General features: G+C 48.4%; 2 protein-coding genes across 5 annotated transcripts in view; one reads left to right on the forward strand and one right to left on the reverse strand.

The window, feature by feature from the left end:
* atp2c1 (ATPase secretory pathway Ca2+ transporting 1) overlaps positions 1-7,151 on the reverse strand; it is a 24,538-nt gene extending 17,387 nt beyond the window's left edge. For 2 of the 4 annotated variants that reach the window (XM_062398384.1, XM_062398380.1), the window contains exon 1: positions 4,556-4,616. In XM_062398384.1, the coding sequence (XP_062254368.1) occupies positions 4,556-4,579 (24 nt within the window). In that variant the 5' untranslated portion in view covers positions 4,580-4,616. Of the gene's footprint in view, positions 1-65; positions 86-4,555; positions 4,617-6,739; positions 6,762-7,129 lie in introns of those variants that run through there. The other 2 variants (XM_062398381.1, XM_062398383.1) reach the window with 2 other exon arrangements.
* pik3r4 (phosphoinositide-3-kinase, regulatory subunit 4) lies at positions 5,883-19,714 on the forward strand. The gene is made up of 21 exons (XM_062398379.1): positions 5,883-6,166; positions 7,708-8,427; positions 8,923-9,056; positions 9,328-9,538; positions 9,623-10,012; positions 10,376-10,510; positions 10,599-10,820; positions 11,223-11,396; positions 11,482-11,627; positions 11,715-11,918; positions 13,200-13,401; positions 15,377-15,468; positions 16,109-16,331; positions 16,530-16,695; positions 17,211-17,375; positions 17,455-17,666; positions 17,818-17,949; positions 18,075-18,175; positions 18,595-18,683; positions 18,766-18,886; positions 18,963-19,714. The coding sequence occupies exons 2-21, from the start codon at positions 7,710-7,712 to the stop codon at positions 19,131-19,133; spliced, it is 4,008 nt and encodes a 1,335-aa protein (XP_062254363.1). The 5' UTR covers positions 5,883-6,166; positions 7,708-7,709; the 3' UTR covers positions 19,134-19,714.
* Positions 19,715-19,790: the final 76 nt, after the last annotated feature.

Here is a 19,790-nt window from a genome sequence, read left to right on the forward strand (position 1 = left end):
TAAGCACCAGCTGACATGTCCAGGTTCTCCTCTGCTCACACATCCCATTGGAAAGTCCCACTGACCAGACGCAGTGAAAAGTGACGTCTGCCTCGTCTGCTGCCGCAGTGCCTCTGAGCAGACTGTGGGAAGTTCAGCCGTGGACAGAACGGACAGTGAGGCCTTCAGCAGCTGAGGGGATTGTTTCTGATTAGTGACTGAGGCTTATCAGTAGATCCACCTGATGATCCAAGACCCTGGTCTGCCCCCTTCAGGATGGGAGGGAAACTGCAGTCACAGGCTGAATGTTGTCAATGGAGATGATTCAATGTGACCCAATGGAAACTACCAGTACAACTTTAGAACCAGGCTTATGGAGCCTGGGGGTCATGTTCTTACATCCTCCTGACATTCAAACTTTAAACAAACCAACATGAAAACAAACACAGGACAATGGACCTGTTCCACAGTCCTGTCAGTAAAACAGCCTTCATCCTGCCCTCATTACAACCAGCAGCATCATCATCATCATCGTCGTTTCCCAGCAGCTCAAATTAGTTCCAGGTCAAACTCATGGGCCGAGAGCCAGACCCCCGCAGGGACGCTCATTTCCCTCCGACACCTCAGCATCAGGCCGGCTGCACCGAGGAGAGAGAGGGCGAGCAGGAGGAGTTGTGGGATGGAGTACCTAGTGGAGTACTGTGTTGTCTATTCACCTCACACACAAGCACATACACAAACCACACAATATAAAAGTCCACAGAAACACGCACATACCTCACAACACACTGGTGCTACAGCGGTAAAACCGATCATTGTTCTTTCTGTAGCACGTGTGAAATCTGTCGCAGCATTCAGCCGGGTTTAATCCTGACAACGGGAAACGATGAGCACACTTCTGACAACACGTGTCATCACCAGCTGGTAAAGCAGGTTCCACAGGAATCACACACACCACATCCTGATGCAGAAGAATTTAGCAACAGGAAGAACAGACAGTTTGAGCTTCAGTGAATCACAGACCTGAGTCAGTGCTGCATCTTTACACAAGTCTCCATCTTCTCTTTTCTGTCTGTGCAGTGGCCACTCAAGTTCTCATTATACTATATTTTACTAAAGTGTAAACATTGTTTTTAAATGTAAATAAACTTTACTTATCTTCTAGGTCTTTAACAGTGTTTATTTCTCTCTATAGATTGTTCTTATCTTGAATCCATACACACGATTGTCTCGACTGAAAATACCTTAAGAAACTACATTTAAAGTAATGAGCAGCATAATTCATAATGTGAGTTATTGCCGCCGCAGCCCAGTTAAGGCCAATCAGAGTACAGACTGAAGTTTGTGCTCTTTAAACCTTCAATTACTGACGATCTGCTAAGCTTCAGTTTCACACTGAGATTTTGTCAGAATCAGGTTTAATGTCAGGAAGCTGGTCGGCCTCTGTTCAACTGGCCGTTATGGTCACGCTTCACTAACTGCTGGGGCCCATTACAACTCCCCACTGAGCGACTGGTTTCAAGGTTACAGCGGGAAGGACACAAACGCCTCGTTCATCTGCAGCCGAGACGTGAAGATCAGCTGAGTGCAGCTCCAAAGGGCCACAGGGTCGATGCTCACTACTGAGCTCATCTGATTTAATGACAGTCACAGTGAAAAACTAGTCTGAGGCAAAGTAGGTCAAAGCCAAAGATGCCTTTCACAGATAAGACTCAATTAATTCCTACAGAGTGGGACCAGGATCTGTCCACTGTGGAAACAAAACTTCTTATTTTTAGTGCCAGTGTCTTCAAACTGGAGCAGCTTCATACCATGAATATTCACAAATTAAAATTGTCTCCTCTACTTGAGTGTTAGCGAAAACAGAAATATGAAAACTGGTTTGAGAAGCTGCAGAAGTAATAAAACTAGAGGCTGGAATTAGTTTTCAAATATGAATAACGATAGAGTGAGAATGTAGACACTTCACAACATGAGACACATGAGTACCTCAACAGTACTGCCTGTCTCGTGTTGTTAGACAAACACTTGAAAACAAACAAACCACAGATTACCAGTAAGCCTGCTGCTCAAGAAAGATTTTGATTTCTCTCCAACACTGATAGAGCAGAATAATGACCGGTTTAGAGGACCCTCGATTCAGGAGTCGAGTGATTTGGTGCAGATCCAAATCCGTATCTAGGGAATTTAAAGTTGGCTTCATAAGGAGACTGTTGGGCTGAGCTCATTCTGTGATGTCCCACTTTGTATTTTTGATTCATCTGTCGATTATGTCTCGAAGTCCAACAGAAACACTGTCAGATGTCCTGTTCCGTTCGACCTACAGTCTGAAGATATCCAGTTTGTAGAGGAGGAAGGACCTGCTGATTAGACTGACAGCCGCTCTACAGCCCTCAGTGAACACACGGTCACCTGCTCCGGTGTGTTGTGGACTGCATCTCCATCTCGATCGAGGTCAAAGGTTCAGTCGGGTCTGGCAGGATGTCAGGGAAGCTGAGTGGATGTTGGCAGCCGAACTGAACGTGGCGTCCAGCGCTCGGAGGCCGTCAGTCGGTGTGACCCGGTGTGACCCTGACTCAGACGCAAGCAGAGTTTAATGGAAGGAAGCAGCAGAGTGTGAAAGAGGCTGAGGAACTGAGGGGGAGTGTCTCCAGATAGGATATCACGAGAAGGGAGGAGAGGCGGTGGTCTAGTGGCAGAAACTTGAGCAAACACTACAGGCTCTGCCCAGCGCTCAGCCTCAGGATTAAACCGTGTTTGGTTGTAATGGGATTTATATCCTGAACGCCGCCTCACATCCTGGTTATTGTCTTATTAATCAGGACAAGCTGCTTAAGGTGTCTTTGTGTCCCACACACCAGGACAAACTGTGTGTTAGCACGGAAACCAAAACCACCGTGGACACGAACAACAGCTGAACACTGAACTCCACAGACCTCACTTCACTGAGACATGAAACCAACAACGTCCCCACCAGAGTTTACCAGTTACCACACAGCTCACTACACTCATCTGTGTGCAGTCAGCCACGTACACAGGTTTCCACAAACCTTTTATTAAAATTCATTACTTGTTATTAAATTAAAAAACATTGCATTTTGTAATGTCCAGATTGGTAAAGTGATTATAACTATCATTATTATCATGCGACAAGCTGCATATGAAAGTTCATTGAAAACTGTCTGACTATAAATAAGAGAATGTGTCAAATGATCTCTGATTAGATCTGTTCTAGTCTGGATGACCACTCAGTGCTTTCTTTGGCCATTCACACACATTCACACACATTCACACACACAGTGCAGCGATCGAATAGCCGACCCTCTGGGCTGAGGTCGACCGCTCTCCCCCTCAGCCACAGCCAGCCCCACATATCTGTAATATCATAATGTGCGTCTGAGTCCAGCCAAACAATGAAATGATTCAAATTCCCAAAAGGTTTAAAGATTTACTTTGTTGAAATATTGTGAAATCTAGTGAAGTGTCATATTGCAGCTACCCCCCCCCCCCCCAAACATGAAAGAGAACCTGGGGCCGCTTCAGTCCTCATATAAACTCAAAACGTTTACATTGTCCAGTATTGAAATACTGTTTGAATATAGTATGTAAATATAGAGTATGTAAATATTAAATAGTTACATATTAAGTACGTACATATAAAGTACGTACATATAAAGTACGTACATATAAAGTACGTACATATAAAGTACGTACATATAAAGTATGAACATATAAAGTATGTCGATATTAAGTATGTAGATATGAAGTACTTAAATATTAAGTACGTAAATATAAAGTATGTAAATATTAAGTTTGTAAATATTAAGTATGTAGATATTAAGAATGTAAATATTAAGTACGTAATGTATGTAAATGTAACGTTTGTAAATAGTAAGTATGTAGATATTAAGTATGTAAAGTATGTAAATATTAAGTATGTTAAGTATGTAAATGTTAAGTATGTTAAGTATGTAAATGTTAAGTATGTTAAGCATTCTAGTGTAAAGAAAACAGCAGTTTGTAGAGTTTGGAAGAAACCAGTGAAAACGTCACTTGGATTATTTTATATTCAGTTTCTATCATAGATCGTTTGACCTGAATCTGAACCTTGAGATAATCCCAGTGTCACAGTGGGAACTTCACCCAGCACCTCTCACACGCACGTTAGCCTCGGTTAGCTGTTTGCTAGCCCGCTAGCGACAAACACAACGACGGCGAGCGGCGGAGACTGGACATGTCCACCGGTGAAAGGACCCCAGTCCCCGCCGAGCTGTCCACCACCCCCGGCCTCCGTTGCCCCGCGCAGCTTGCTGCTGTCACCGGAGCGGCGCGGAGGTTCGCCCCCGCGCCGCTCCGGTGACAGCAGCAAGCTAACAGCCGCTCACAGCCGCTCACAGGGCTCCATTCTTGGCCAAACGATACCAAACAACCCCGCCGCCTCGCTGGCTCCGCGGCGGGGATGCAGCCCCGCTCATGTGTCGGTGTGTTCCCCGCGAGCGGCCCGGGGACACTCGGCCTGGTCCGGGTTCGGAACCAGCGGCTCTTTGCGGTGAAAGTCGTGAAACGCTGAACTTACCAGCGGCTCCCGTTTCTTCAGCATCTTCCGTGAAATCCCAGCGAGCGCGTCCAGCGCGTCACAACACGGACCCCGCCACTTCCGGACGGCCTTCACAGTTAAAGCCTCATCAGGGCGAGGCCGGAAACCACCTTTTATTATCACGTTATTATTATTTTCAATCCTATTGAAATTCAGAAAATCTTTATAAATATCTCGACCTTCTGTTATGGTTTTATAATTCAATATTTAGTGAAGGGTTTTCTGAATTTTGAGACATGAACTCTTCATTTTGGTCTTTTTTTTTTTAGGTATGAACTTATTTAGGGAGTTACTCGGGCGGTGTGGCCTACGTGGTAGAGTGGTGGTTCTTCAACAAGAAGGTTACCGGTTCCAATCCCACTCTTCCCCATCTGCATGCCGAAGTGTCCTTGGCAAGATACTGAACCCCTAAATGGCCCCTCACAAATGTTGAGTGTAATAATTGTAAGTCGCTTTGAACAAAAGCGTCAGCCAAATGACATAATGTAAAGTTACTCAATATTCTCACAAACGAAATCCTAATTATTCGAAAAAATCTAATTATTTCTCAAACATCAACTCATAACTTTGCTATTTAACTAATTGTTGCCCTTTTTCTTCATCATTTGAGTTTTAAATACTGACTTATCATCTCGCCTTTAAGGTGTAAAGTGGTAAATATCTGTTTATTGCAATGTTGTCAAACTTTTTTATCCAAGTAAGTTTAACTGGGAACAATGCTTTCTTTTTTTAACAGAACCGTTTGTGATAATGATTTTTTTGATAAAAGGTTCCATTTCTTAAAAAATATAAAATAACAAACTAACACCCATTAGAAGTCGCACAAGGGGTTTACCTCATCAAGTTTGGATATGGGTCATAACGCATCTATACAAACATATAGAACATGTATTATATACTGTCCATCACAGTGTGACTGGGACTCAACCAGACACCTCAGGGACTACCGTAGTTTTTATATTGAAAATCAAATCCCTTGACTTCCTCGCAGGTCACGATGACGTCACAACCAGACGGTTTCTCCGGCTCCAAACAAAGATCGTGTGCGGTGACGATGCTCGTCCTGAGCGTTAGGGTCAACCCGAGCTACTGTACATCATGAACATGTTAAGATGATTTGAAGTATACATTTGAAGTTTATTAAATATTAAATATGGATCATTTACAGCTCAGGACTTTGCACCGATGGCAGAAATGTACGGACCTTTTATTTTAACGCCCGAGCTTCATCTGCCTAATAGACGATCTCAATAGTAGCTGTAGTTGACCACTGGGGGCGCTGACGGGTTCTCTGACCCGGATTCATAACAACAGCTGGAGACGGCTAACGAGCTAGAAGCTAGCTCCGTGATTCCGCTGCTAACGCCAACACTAAAGGCAGATTTATAGTACTGCGACTACAACTGCGCAGTTGCATCGACAGACTCGTTTTGGTTTATAGTTCCCCAAGACATGACGACGGCTGCTCTGCGCTCAGGCTAAAGCTAGCAGCTGTCAGCAGACGTTAGCTAAACTGCGGGGGACGTCGCTCACTGCTAACCTGCTAAAGCTAACAGCACAACAGTCCCGTGCAGAGCCGCGACAGAGCCGGTAAAGTGCCACCTGTTCACGGGTTTTAATCTACACTAACACGTTATGTGTCCTTAACGCGGTAACGGCTCCTCAGCAGTTAGCTCCCATGCTAAGTGCTGTGTAGTCATGTGACTGCTGCAGCTGGGGCTCAGCAGATGTCTGATCCAGATGTTTGACAGCATCGAACCTCCAAACGTGTGGGAGACGTTTGTTCTAACGTGTTGTTGTGAAGGTGGAAAGAGAATCAGAGGAAACAGCTGCTTCTGGTCTCATTTAATGATCAACTGCTAAATGTTCAGTTGAAAGAAGCGAGCAGCTGTGACAGTCTGTGAGCAGGAAGTTACAATAAGAAGTATTTTAATGCCTCAAGTTCCTAAAGATCGTTCTTGTGTTTCTGCCTCTAACCTACATCATCTACAGCCCCAGTAAAAACACATCTTATTTATATAGAGCCTTTAACATACACACAAAATAGATGAACTCAATACACATAAATGATACATTAAAGGTTCAGTGTGTAGAATCTAGTGACATCTAGAGGTGAAGTGTCATGTTGCAGCTGAAGCTCATGTCTGAGGGAGAAGGACTCACCTGGTTGTTGAGGGATTTGAATCTGAGGAAAAGAACACACACAAACAAATTACACATGAACCCCTTCAGGATGCGCACACACACACATGTAGAGTAGCATTCAGTCATTTAATTTATTGTAGAAGATAAAGATGAAATAACTATTTCTATATCTGTTCTACTAATAATTTAATAAATCTATATAAATATGATTTTTTCCTCCCTAATTGTTGACTGCATTCAACCACATGTAGGTTTACAACTTTTCAAATGTTTGCTGGACACACAAGGGAGAAAAATAAAACCTTCATTTGTCACAATATAAAAATAAGCTCAATAAATATTAACATGCTAGATAATAACGGAGCTCTATAATATTAAGCATTGTTAAAACAAAAATGGGTTTGTTACCACGAGGCTCAGATGAATCATGGAGTGTGTGTGTGTGTGTGTGTGCGCCGTGCAGTCGCACCTGTTGCACATTAGCTTCCTCGTTACCTCCTCTCACCTGATTGGCTGTAGCCCCCCGGCTTGTTTCCATGTGTCATGTCTGGTTTCTCCATCACATTCACTATATGATCCAGTAGATGATATTAATGAAGCGTTCTTTTCCCTGCTGATCAATCAAATCAATCAAATTTTATTTGCATAGCCCATATTCATCAAACAACAGTTCATCTCATAGGGCTTTAACAGGGTGAGACATCCTCTGTCCAGTCAGGACAAACTACTAAAAACCTTTAACAGGTACAAATATACGTAGAAACCTCAGAGACACATGTGAGGACCCGTCTCCCAGGACGGACACAAGTCAGCAGATGCCACGTGCATGAGAACATCACCCAGATTAAAGTACATGATAAATGTAGTTTCAACAACAAAGTGAGCGAAAGAGTAGAAACAGAAGCTAATGTGCGTTAAATCTTCATTTGTGTTTCCGCTGATTTATTATGAAATCATTCAGATGATTTTTACTGTTGTTTTTCCAGTGATGGGGAATCAGCTGGCCGGCATCGCCCCCTCTCAGATCCTGTCTGTGGACAGTTACTTCTCCGACATCCACGACCATGAGTACGACAAGAGCCTGGGCAGCACTCGCTTCTTCAAGGTGGCCCGGGCGAAACACCGCGAGGGCCTGGTCGTGGTCAAAGTCTTTGCCATCCAAGACCCATCGCTGCCTCTGACCAGCTACAAGCAGGAGCTGGAGGAGCTGAAGATCCGGCTGCACTCCTGTCAGAACTGCCTGCCCTTCCAGAAAACCTCCCTGACGGAGAAAGCCGCCATCCTGTTCCGTCAGTACGTCCGGGACAACCTGTACGACCGCATCAGTACCCGGCCGTTCCTCAACAACGTGGAGAAGCGCTGGCTGGCCTTCCAGATCCTCAATGCCGTCGACCAGGCACACAAATCTGGCGTCCGCCACGGTGACATCAAGACGGAGAACGTGATGGTGACCAGCTGGAACTGGGTGCTGCTCACAGACTTCGCCAGCTTTAAGCCCACGTACCTGCCGGAGGACAACCCCGCCGACTTCAACTACTTCTTCGACACGTCCCGGCGGAGGACGTGCTACATCGCTCCCGAGAGGTTTGTGGATGGAAGCATGTTCACAACAGAGAGTGACCAGAACACGCCGCTGGTGGACCTGACCAACAACAACCAGAGGAGCAGAGGGGAGCTCAAACAGGCCATGGACATCTTCTCTGCAGGTAGAGTGGAACATCAGTGTCTCTCCATTGAAAAGACCCAAGTTTAAAGAGTTTGTGTCCTGATGTCATAACAATAAACAATCACATAATAATAAGTAAATCTTATTTTAAAAAGCTTGTTTTCAGCTGCTCGCTGATTCAACCTTTATTTTTATTTAAGGAATTTAATTCAGGTCAATGACAGAGTAGAGACAATAAAACAAGAAAACCCCAATAAGAAACTGTAACTTTTACAAAACAGCAAAAGCAAGAGCAAAAATAACAACCCCAGGAATAAAAACTGTTCATAACATTTAATTTACAGCAAATGAGATAAGGTATAATAAATAACCTAAAGGATAATACTGGTCTGAGCTTTAGATTGTCACTCACCAGCAGGGGGGGCTCTTCACAGCAATGTTTCATCAGTTTCTGAAATGTGAAAAATGAAATAACGTGAATTAAACTAGTGGCTGAAGATCAGTGTGAGTTTGAATCCTGCGTGGTGTGTCTCAGGCTGCGTCGTGGCAGAACTCTTCTCTGAGGGCGTCCCGCTCTTCGACCTGTCGCAGCTGCTGGCGTATCGGAAAGGACTTTTTCAGACCGAGCACGTGCTCATGAAGATCGAGGACCAGAGCATCCGAGAGCTGGTAACCATTCAACTCTATTGTACAGCACAAATCACGATGTTTGCTCTGCGTCTCTCTGCTCCAGTGTTATTATGTTTTTTTATGAATGTTAATATCAAAAAGTGAAGTCCAACATTTGCATAATGTACGTTTAGCCTGACACTCGAAACGAAGCCAGGTGAGGTGAAGGTGGAGGCCGACACACTGGACACTTGACAGCTTTACTAAAGAAATGTGTGTTGCTGAAGCATTGAAAGGAAACTGGCTAAACAACCGCCTGCTGATCCGTCAGGTGGGTCAGATGGTGCAGCGGGAGCCTGAGAAGCGTCTGACGGCGGAGGAGTATCTGAAACAGCAGAGAGGAAAAGCTTTCCCCGACATCTTCTACACCTTCCTGCAGCCGTACATGGCTCAGTTTGCCAAAGAAACCTTCCAGTCGGCAGACGAGCGGGTGCTCGTCATCCGCAAAGACCTCGACAACATCCTGCTCAACCTGCGAGGAGGTGAGAAGGAGTCATTCCTGAGGGACCGTTTGTAAACAAAAAAAAACCTTTTCTCTAGTGCTGGTTTGTGTTTCTCCTCTCCAGGCTCCTCGTCTTCATCGCAGGAGAGCAGCGAGGGCGTGCTGAGCTCCCGGGAGGAGCAGGGCCTCATAGTCCTGGTGTCCGTCATCACCTCCTGCCTGCAGACGCTGCACTCCTGCGACTCCAAATTTGCCGCTCTGGAGCTCACCCTGCACCTGGCTCCCCGGCTGGGCGTGGACATCCTGCTGGACCGCATCACGCCCTTCCTGCTGCACTTCTGTAACGACCCCGTTCCTCGGGTGCGCGCTCAGGCCGTTAGAACTCTGGCCAAAGTGCTGGCGCTGGTGAAGGAGGTGCCAAGGAACGACGTGAACATCTATCCAGAGTACATCCTGCCAGGCATCGCCCACCTCGCCCAGGACGACGCCACCATAGTCAGGCTGGCATACGCAGGTCAGTGATGGGTCTGAAAAGAAAGAGGCATTGTTTATGATCAATCATATTTGTAACACTGCAGATGTGAAGATTTGATGATTTACTAACATGAAACAGTAGCATGATGTTCTCCATTATGATGCCATCAGGGCTTCATCATGGAGCCAGATCTGTTCAGCACCTTCACACCCGCTCTCGAAAACATTGATATAAACTAGATTTTCAATATTATTTATAATCATTAATCCAAAGACACTTCTATGGTGAGTAGTCGGAGCTGTTCCTCCCACTTTCTTCTAGTATTTCTCTGCAGCCTCACCTGGTCAGCAGATAATCAAGTTCGATCACCTTTCTTCATCCTTGTTTTCTGGTTGGGTTCAGAGAACATTGCCCATCTGGCGGAGAGCGCGTTGCGCTTTCTTGAACTGGTTCAGGAGAACAACGTGAACACAGAGCAGGACCTGAGCGGCGAGGACACGGAGGAAACGCTTCACCCGAACGAGAACTACGACTCAGGTACAGAACCACGAGCTGTTGTTTCACTGCTGGCTTCATATGTGCTGCTGCGTGTCAGCCTGACTCACTCTCTGCGTCTGATGTCCAGAGCTGCAGGCGCTGCACGAGATGGTGCAGCAGAAGGTGGTGACGCTGCTCAGCGACTCGGAGAACATCGTCAAGCAGTCGCTGATGGAGAACGGCATCACGCGGCTCTGCGTCTTCTTCGGCCGACAGAAAGCCAACGACGTGCTGCTGTCCCACATGATCACCTTCCTCAACGACAAGAACGACTGGCACCTGCGAGGAGCCTTCTTCGACAGCATCGTGGGTAAGAACCTCAGAGAGTCCGGGTTCCATGAAGTTCAGGTCGTTCAGTTCTCTCTCTGGACGAAGGTCTCGCGATGGTTCGTTAGGGGCTATGTGGCCTAGGGGGTAGAGTGGGCGTTCTCCAACATGAAGGTTGCCGGTTCAATCCCCGCTCTTCCCCATCTGCATGCCGAAGTGTCCTTGGAAAGATACTGAACCCCTAAATGGCCCCTCATAAATGTTGAGTGTTCTAAAAATGTAAGTCGCTTTGGACAAAAGCATCAGCTAAATGACTTGTAATGTAGTTAAGATTTCAAAGCTTCTAGAGGATAATTTATTTTATTCTAAATTTGGTAGAAATAATTTTAGTTGAGTTTTCTAAATTCTCGCTCTCTTCCTGTCGTGCTCTGTGCTCGTGTGGAAGGCGTGGCGGCGTACGTGGGCTGGCAGAGCTCCTCCATCCTGAAGCCTCTCCTGCAGCAAGGCCTGAGCGACACGGAGGAGTTCGTCATCTACAAAGCTCTCAACGCGCTCACCTGCATGTGTCAGCTGGGGCTGCTGCAGAAACCTCACATCTACGAGTTTGTCAGCGATATTGGTGAGAGAGGACGTTCGGTAAGGTTTCAGATGGTGGCTCTGGTGGTTTCTGGATTTGTCATGGTGTCCTCTCCCGCTCGCTGTAGCTCCGTTCCTGTGTCATCCCAACCTGTGGATCCGTTACGGGGCGGTGGGCTTCATCACTGTGGTCGCTCAGCACCTCAACGTGGCCGATGTGTACTGTAAACTGATGCCCCACCTCAACCCCTTCATCACCCAGCCCATCATCCAGGTGAGTCTTCCTCATCGTCACAGTTCAGTCATTATCCCAGCTGTAGATCCTCTTCTTCATCATCTCATCGTTGTGCTCTCCCTTCAGATCGACAAGGAGCTGGTCCTGCTCAGCGTCCTGAAGGAGCCGGTCAGTCGCTCCATCTTCGACTACGCGCTGCGCTCCAAAGACATCGGCAGCCTCTTTCGACACCTGCTGCTGCGGCAGAAGAAGCGAGCCGGATCTATCCCAGAATGCCCCACTCCCGAGGACCCGGCCATCGCTCAGCTCCTCAAGAAGCTGCTGTCACAGGTCAGAACAACGAGGCTGCTCCGGGTTCTTCATGACATGTGGATGTTCGAGGCCGTTTCCAGGCAGATGGCTGATTCAGAACATGCCGACATGTTTCCCATAGGAATGAGACCTCAATCTGCACTGATTCATGCTTTTATTTTAGAAATAAATACAAGTTTAAATGAACTATATTATCAAGACCCATGAATCTAAGATATATGTGGAAAATATTTTTATTTGAAAACCCTTTCTGTCACGCTGTTAATGAAAGAGATAAATAAGATCCACTCCAACCCTTAACGAGTCCTCTCCTGATCCAGACTGGGAATCAGATCGACGCTCCCACGTGAACCAGATGTAGTTTTTGTCGACCTCTCGTGTTTTACTCCCTAAACTCTGACCCAGAGGGGGCGCTGACGCTCTGCTTTTCAACACGCTAACCCCACCACACACATGACTGTGGTGAGTCCACAACAAAGAGTTCCCACAATGCTCTGAACTCTGTGGTTCTGGTTGCATACCAGCGTCTGTGAGTGTGTCTGTGTGTGTCTGTGTGTGTGTCTGTGTGTGTGTCTGTGTGCGTGCGTGTGCATGTGCGAGGGGGGAAGCAGAGAGATATTCAAAGATCCTTTTCTTCAGAACTCAAAGTTCTTGTAAAACATGTGGAGCGATAGCTGTGAACTCTCCTCAAGGTCTTTTTCTCTCAACAGTCACTTTAATCTCTTGAGCACATGTCGACATGAAACACCCCCCCCCCCCCCGCTGGGAGCAGATTCTATGATGGTTAATTTGGTTTAAAGCTGCATCTGGAGAGCAGAGCGTGACGCACAGGTTCAGATTCCAACTGTTCTGAGGAAAAACCACTGAATTGTGTTCACATGGTGAGTTTGGTGAGAAACATCAGATTCTCATCTGGAGCCTCCTGTCAATCAACACCTCCTCAGTCCTGGCTGGACGCTGCAGGAGTCACTGGTTTAATGTCCCACACAGTGTCTGAAGATGAGCAGTGGTGATGGAGACAGGGAGCTCCTGGAGGAGTTGTAGCTTCCAGATGCAGGTCCATCGCTCTCCGTGGTTTGGAATGAGTTTGATCGATACTGGTTTCATGTCTCCTCGTGTTCTTGTGACCAAAACAGCTCTAGAACGCCTCTAGGGAATTTCTTTAAATGTGGTCCCAATGCTGGAATCACCGAAGGGATTGGATGTTGGCTATTGAAGGTCAAAGGTCACTGTGAGCTTGCTAATCTATCGCCAGACCTCCGCCTGCACTCACTGCTTCCTGTTTCCTGTGCTGCTCAGGGGATGACGGAGTCAGAGGAGGACAAGCTGCTGGCGCTCAAAGACTTTATGCTGAAGTCCAACAAGGCCAAAGCCAACATGGGCGAGCAGAGCCACCTGGGAGAGGCGGCGCAGACCGGCGTCATCGACCTGGCAACGCTCGGCATCACCGGCCGCCAAGTGGACCTGGTCAAAGCCAAGGCTGAGGCCGAGGACAAGAGAGGTACAGAGTCCACACACTGAAGGTTCAGAGCTCACAACAACAGAATCCGTCTCACTTCAAAGTTCACATCTATTTATTAACAACAGAATTCTGCTGCTGCAAGAAAAACATCTGGAAACGTCGTGTTCGTGACGAGCAAAGAAATATTTATATTTTCTCACTTGAAGCTTTTTTTTAATTTGAATTCACGAGTAAACAAACCCAGAACGTTCTCTGAGATGAACCAGCTCTGTGCTCCAGATGGCTTTGTGTCACTTAGTGAAGGAAATGATCTGCATCTGCAGCCGAGACCTCCGGAAGAGAACGAGCCTCCCCCTGATCTCCCCCTGATCTCCCCTCTATCTCCCCCTCTATCACCCCCTCTACTTACCCACTGATCTCCCCCTGATCTCCCCTCTATCTCCCCCTCTACCTACCCCCTGATCTCCCCTCTACCTACCCCCTGATCTCCTCCTGCTCTCCCCCTGATCTCCTCCTGATCTCCCCTCTATCTCCCCCTCTACCTACCCCCTGATCTCCCCCTGATCTCCCCTCTATCTCCCCCTCTATCACCTCCTCTATCACCTCCTCTACTTACCCCCTGATCTCCTCCTGATCTCCCCTCTATCTCCCCCTAATCACCCCCTCTACTTACCCCCTGATCTCCCCCTGATCTCCCCTCTATCTCCCCCTCTATCACCCCCTCTACTTACCCCCTGATCTCCCCTCTATCTCCCCCTCTATCACCCCCTGATCTCCTCCTGATCCCCCTCTATCTCCCCCTCTATCACCCCCTCTACTTACCCCCTGATCTCCCCTCTATCTCCCCCTCTATCACCCCCTCTACTTACCCCCTGATCTCCTCCTGATCTCCCCTCTATCTCCCCCTCTATCACCCCCTCTACTTACCCCCTGATCTCCCCCTGATCTCCCCTCTATCTCCCCCTCTATCACCCCCTCTACCTACCCCCTGATCTCCTCCTGATCTCCCCTCTATCTCCCCCTCTACCTACCCCCTGATCTCCCCTCTACCTACCCCCTGATCTCCTCCTGCTCTCCCCCTGATCTCCTCCTGATCTCCCCTCTATCTCCCCCTCTACCTACCCCCTGATCTCCCCCTGATCTCCCCTCTATCTCCCCCTCTATCACCTCCTCTATCACCTCCTCTACTTACCCCCTGATCTCCTCCTGATCTCCCCTCTATCTCCCCCTAATCACCCCCTCTACTTACCCCCTGATCTCCCCCTGATCTCCCCTCTATCTCCCCCTCTATCACCCCCTCTACTTACCCCCTGATCTCCTCCTGATCTCCCCTCTATCTCCCCCTCTATCACCCCCTCTACTTACCCCCTGATCTCCCCTCTATCTCCCCCTCTATCACCCCCTCTACTTACCCCCTGATCTCCCCTCTATCTCCCCCTCTATCTCCCCCTATATCACCCCTGATCTCCTCCTGATCTCCCCTCTATCTCCCCCTCTATCACCCCCTCTACTTACCCCCTGATCTCCCCTCTATCTCCCCCTCTATCACCCCCTCTATCACCCCCTGATCTCCTCCTGATCTCCCCTCTATCTCCCCCTCTATCACCCCCTCTACTTACCCCCTGATCTCCCCTCTATCTCCCCCTCTATCACCCCCTCTACTTACCCCCTGATCTCCCCCTAATCTCCCCTCTATCTCCCCCTCTATCACCCCCTCTACCTACCCCCTGATCTCCTCCTGATCTCCCCTCTATCTCCCCCTCTACCTACCCCCTGATCTCCCCTCTACCTACCCCCTGATCTCCTCCTGCTCTCCCCCTGATCTCCTCCTGATCTCCCCCTGATCTCCCCCTGATGTCCCCTCTATCTCCCCCTCTACCTCCCCCTCGTCTCATGTGAATCCCATCACTCGGTCTCATCCAGAGTTTCTGGTTGTACAAGGTGAAGCATCATGTTGTGTGTCTGTGTTGTGTGTCTGTGTTGTGTGTCTGTGTTGTGTGTCTGTGTCCTGCAGCGAGGAAGCACACCAAGCAGGACTCCACCATGAACGAGGAGTGGAAGAGCATGTTCGGGTCCCAGGAGCCGGCCTCCGCTCAGCTGGCCACGGTAACACTCACCCCCCCGACGCTGCGTTCAGGTGCAGTCGACAGTTACTGTGTTTATAAGAATCACGACCATCTGGAACTGATCCTGTTTGTCCAGAGGTCAAACTACCACAACCTGTTCACAGGTGTTTCGAGGACAGAGGTTCTGATTCATCCACACACACACTGGTTTGTCCAAAGAAAGAAAAGTGCAGCTGATGATTAATCCTCAATCTTTTGGTCTATAAAAAGCCGGTGGCTCCGCCCCCATTGAAGCTCGCTCTCATTAGACGTGTTTCCTCCAAACACGACGACCACGTTTCTGAATCGGAGCCAGATGTTTGGGGCGAGGCGTCTTTATCATCTCAGGCTCTTGCTCCCTTGTTGAGTTTATTTGAGGTCGTAGAAGCTTTTTAGATTCGTCACAGTTAATCTCACGTCTCTCTGAACAGTTTGTAACGTTAACGTTTGTCACAACCCAACAGGCTCCGTCTGGATGTGTGAATATCCTGAACCGTGAATTCATCAAGACCAGAAAACCTCTGAGTTAATACAGAACCTGAAACATCCTCACGTGGCCTCAGCTTCAACATGAATCAGAAGTCAGATTTAGCTGATGCTTTGATTTGGGGAAATATTTAAAGAGCTTGTCTGGTTCGCAGGCAGCTGACGGGCCGGGCGGTCAGACCAGGAAGAGCGCCGTGACCCCGGCGGTGGCCGTGCTGCAGTCGGTGGCGAGCGGCCCCGCCTACCAGCGCCGCATCAACACCTGCAAGGCGGAGCTGCAGCAGCTGGTGCAGCAGAAGAGGGAGCAGTGCAGCGCCGAGCGCATGGCCAAACAGATGATGGAGAGCGCCGAGTGGGAAAGCCGACCGCCGCCTCCCGGTAACACCAGAGTTAAAATGATGTGAAACCTAACACACAGAGTTACTGTTGATCAGCTGAAGGTGCAGCGTCGACCCTGAACTCTGAAGAAAGAAAATCATCTTCAGTCCTAAAATGTGACTTTAGAAACAAACCCTTTAAAAAGGTTGTCACTGTGATGTGTTGCTTCCTGGCTCAGTGTGTAACTGTGTGTTTCAGGCTGGCATCCTAAGGGGCTGCTGGTCGCACACCTCCACGAACACAAAGCCGCAGTGAACAGAATCAAAGTCTCAGACGAACACGCCATCTTCGCCACGGCGTCCAACGACGGCACCGTCAAAGTCTGGGACAGTCAGAAGATGGAGGGCAAGACCACGACCACCAGGTAGGACCTCGAATCTCCTCGTGTTTCCAAGTGGACGTCTTCGTCTTCTACGTGTTCGCCTCCTCTTCTTCATCCTGAGATGTTTGTGTTCTTCCAGTTTCACGTCACGTGTTAGAAACCTCATCCACACGTCCACTCGCTCACTGGGAAGCTTCCACACTTTGTCCTGCTGGTTCCTCACATGGACTCTGACATGTTACACACATTTTACTAAGAGGCTGCAGGAGAAGATCCAGAGACACCTGCACCTGCTCCAGAAGGTGTCCAGAGACACCTTCTGGAGCAGGTTCTCACTGACAGAACCTGCAGAGCATGTGAGGAGCATGTGAGGAACATGTGAGGAGCATGTGAGGAACATGTGAGGAACATGTGAGGAACACGTGAGGAACACGTGAGGAACACGTGAGGAACACGTGAGGAACACGTGAGGAACACGTGAGGAGCATGTGAGGGCTTCAGTCTAAAGCTGGACTCTGAGTTAACGGTTCTGTTGCGTCTTCTCTTGCTCCCGGCAGGTCGGTGTTGACTTATTCTCGAATCGGCGGCCACGTGAAGACACTGACCTTCTGTCAGGGGTCACATTATTTAGCGGTGGCCTCAGACAACGGCTCCATCCAGCTGCTGGCGGTCGAAGCCAATAAACCTCCCAAATCCCCCAAAGTCCAGCCGTTCCAGACCAGGTGAGGAAACGCGTCCGCAGGGAGAATTCTGAAGTCTGCCCTGCTTCCTGTCTCACTCTGTCCTCCGGACTCCTCTCAGGTCTCTGGACCTGCAGGTAGATGGCTGCGCCGTCGACATCCATCACTTTAACTCGGGCTCTCAGTCTGTGCTGGCGTACGCCACCGTCAACGGCTCGCTGGTCGGCTGGGACCTTCGCTCCAACTCCAACGCCTGGACGCTCCGCCACGACCTGCGTCTGGGACTCATCACCTCCTTCAGCGTGGACATGCACCAGTGCTGGCTCTGCTTGGGTGCGTTGACATTCTGATGGAACTCATCCAGGCTGTGGACTGTTTGATCAGAAGTGACGGTTTCATATCAGAACGTGTCAAACTCAACTTCATTTAGTTATTTGTTAAAGTGACGTATGAAACAAGTTTGTGCTTTTTATCTTCTCCACAGGGACGAGCAGCGGCACCATGGCCTGCTGGGATATGCGGTTCCAGCTGCCAATTTCAAACCACTCCCACCCGGCTCGAGCACGAATCAGACGGCTGCTCATGCATCCGCTCTACCAATCATCTGTCATCGCAGGTCGGTCGACGTCTTTAACGTCTAACTTTACACCTTAAAATGTAAAGTGAGAAAGACTCATTCTCCCTTTCCCTCTCTCGCTTCCCCCCCCCCCCCCCCCCCCCCCCCCCCCCCCCCCCCCCCAGCCGTCCAGGGTAATAACGAAGTGTCGATGTGGGACATGGAGACTGGAGATCGAAAATTCACCCTGTGGGCGAGTTCAGCTCCTCCACTGTCTGAGATGCAGGTAGGTGTGTGTGTGTGTGTGTGTGTGTGTGTGTGTGTGTGTGTGTGTGTGTGTGTGTGTGTGTGTGTGTGTGTGTGTGTGTGTGTGTGTGTGTGTGTGTGTGTGTGTGTGTGTGTGTGTGTGTGTGTGTGTGTGTGTGTCTAAAACGATCTTTGTCGTTCGGGCGTCCCTGATCCTCCGTTCCAGTAGGGGGCGTTATTGTCATGGAGCATGTTCAGTCAAGGTGACAGTCAGTGAGGTCACATGACGTCCACTCGGGTCCTGTGTACCTGGTGGGAGGTGATCTTAGTGGAACCTGGTTAAGTCACTGCTCATGATGTCAGTCAAATATATGTGTTGTAGTTTTTCAGGTGAGAACCGACGGGCCTGAACAGAACCGATTCTTCCTCTTCACATTGAAACGTGTTTTTGTTTTCCAGCCGTCTCCTCACAGCGTCCATGGGATCTACTGCAGTCCGGCTGATGGGAACCCTCTGCTGCTGACGGCCGGCTCCGACATGAGGATCAGGTCTGAGTCTGTTCAACTGTAACACAACTGTAACACAACTGTAACACAAGCTGACTCGACACTTTGAAACGATGGTCCTCAGGTTCTGGGACCTGGCCTATCCTGAGCGCTCCTACATCGTGGCGGGAGGAGCCAACGACTCGCTGCACTGTCCGTCCGTCCTCTACAGCAGGAAGATCATTGAAGGAACCGAGGTCGTTCAGGTGAGGTCACGCTCGGCTTCACACTTCAATCAATGATCCAGAGCTTTGTTTCCCATCATGCCTCTGTGTTGTGCAGGAGATCCACAGTAAACAGAAGAGCGGCGTGGTGGAGGACTCTCCTCGCCGCGGCCCAGAGTCCCTCCCTGTGGGACACCATGACATCATCACGGACATCGCCACCTTTCAGACCACGCAGGGCTTCATCGTCACCTCGTCCAGAGACGGCATCGTCAAAGTGTGGAAGTGAAGAGGTCTCTGAAGCGTCACAGTCATGATTCACTGTGGTGGAAGCTCGGACCTGCAGCTGATGCTGAACCATCTGCAGAAGCTGCTTCGACCTCATAGCTTCACAGAAACGGATTATAACGAATACAAGAAAATGTTTTCTGAAAAATAACGGATGTCGTCTCAGAACGAGTTTCATGTTCATCAAAAGAAATCTCCTCCGTCACGCGTCATCCTGAACGAGTGTCTTATTTGTGTTGATCAACAAAACAAAACACAAAAGCAGACAATGGGCTCGACCAATCAGGAGTAAGTCTATATCATCAAATGACTGATTCAAACCGAACTGATCAGAAACTTGAACAAACTTCAGAGAGATGAGAACGAGCTGAAAAGACACAAACATCTTTACACACATTTATTTAACGCCTACTTGTCCCATCTGCTAACATGGAGGAGGAGTTTATGATAGATACTGCAGCCTGTCACCAGGGGGCGATAGAGATGCTTTGGATTCACTTTTCTTGACTTACAATCTGTGGCTGTTTGATTTCCCACTTTTAAATGTTTTTTTTTGCTGTAAATAAAAAATTAAAACCATGAGTCTGTGAGTTTGACAAAGAATCGTTTTGTTAGTTTTTGTCCGAATCAAACGACTCATTGAAAATTTAAAGGATGA

The sequence above is a fragment of the Platichthys flesus genome, chromosome 11 (assembly GCF_949316205.1).
Source record: "Platichthys flesus chromosome 11, fPlaFle2.1, whole genome shotgun sequence".
Lineage (NCBI taxonomy): Eukaryota > Metazoa > Chordata > Actinopteri > Pleuronectiformes > Pleuronectidae > Platichthys > Platichthys flesus.

Coding starts and splice junctions, on each gene's coding strand:
- pik3r4 (XM_062398379.1), top strand. CDS start 7,710: ATGGGGAATCAGCTGGCCGGCATCGCCCCCTCTCAGATCCTGTCTGTG. Junction 9,057..9,327: donor ACCAGAGCATCCGAGAGCTG/GTAACCATTCAA, acceptor CTGATCCGTCAG/GTGGGTCAGATGGTGCAGCG. Junction 11,397..11,481: donor CGAGTTTGTCAGCGATATTG/GTGAGAGAGGAC, acceptor CGCTCGCTGTAG/CTCCGTTCCTGTGTCATCCC.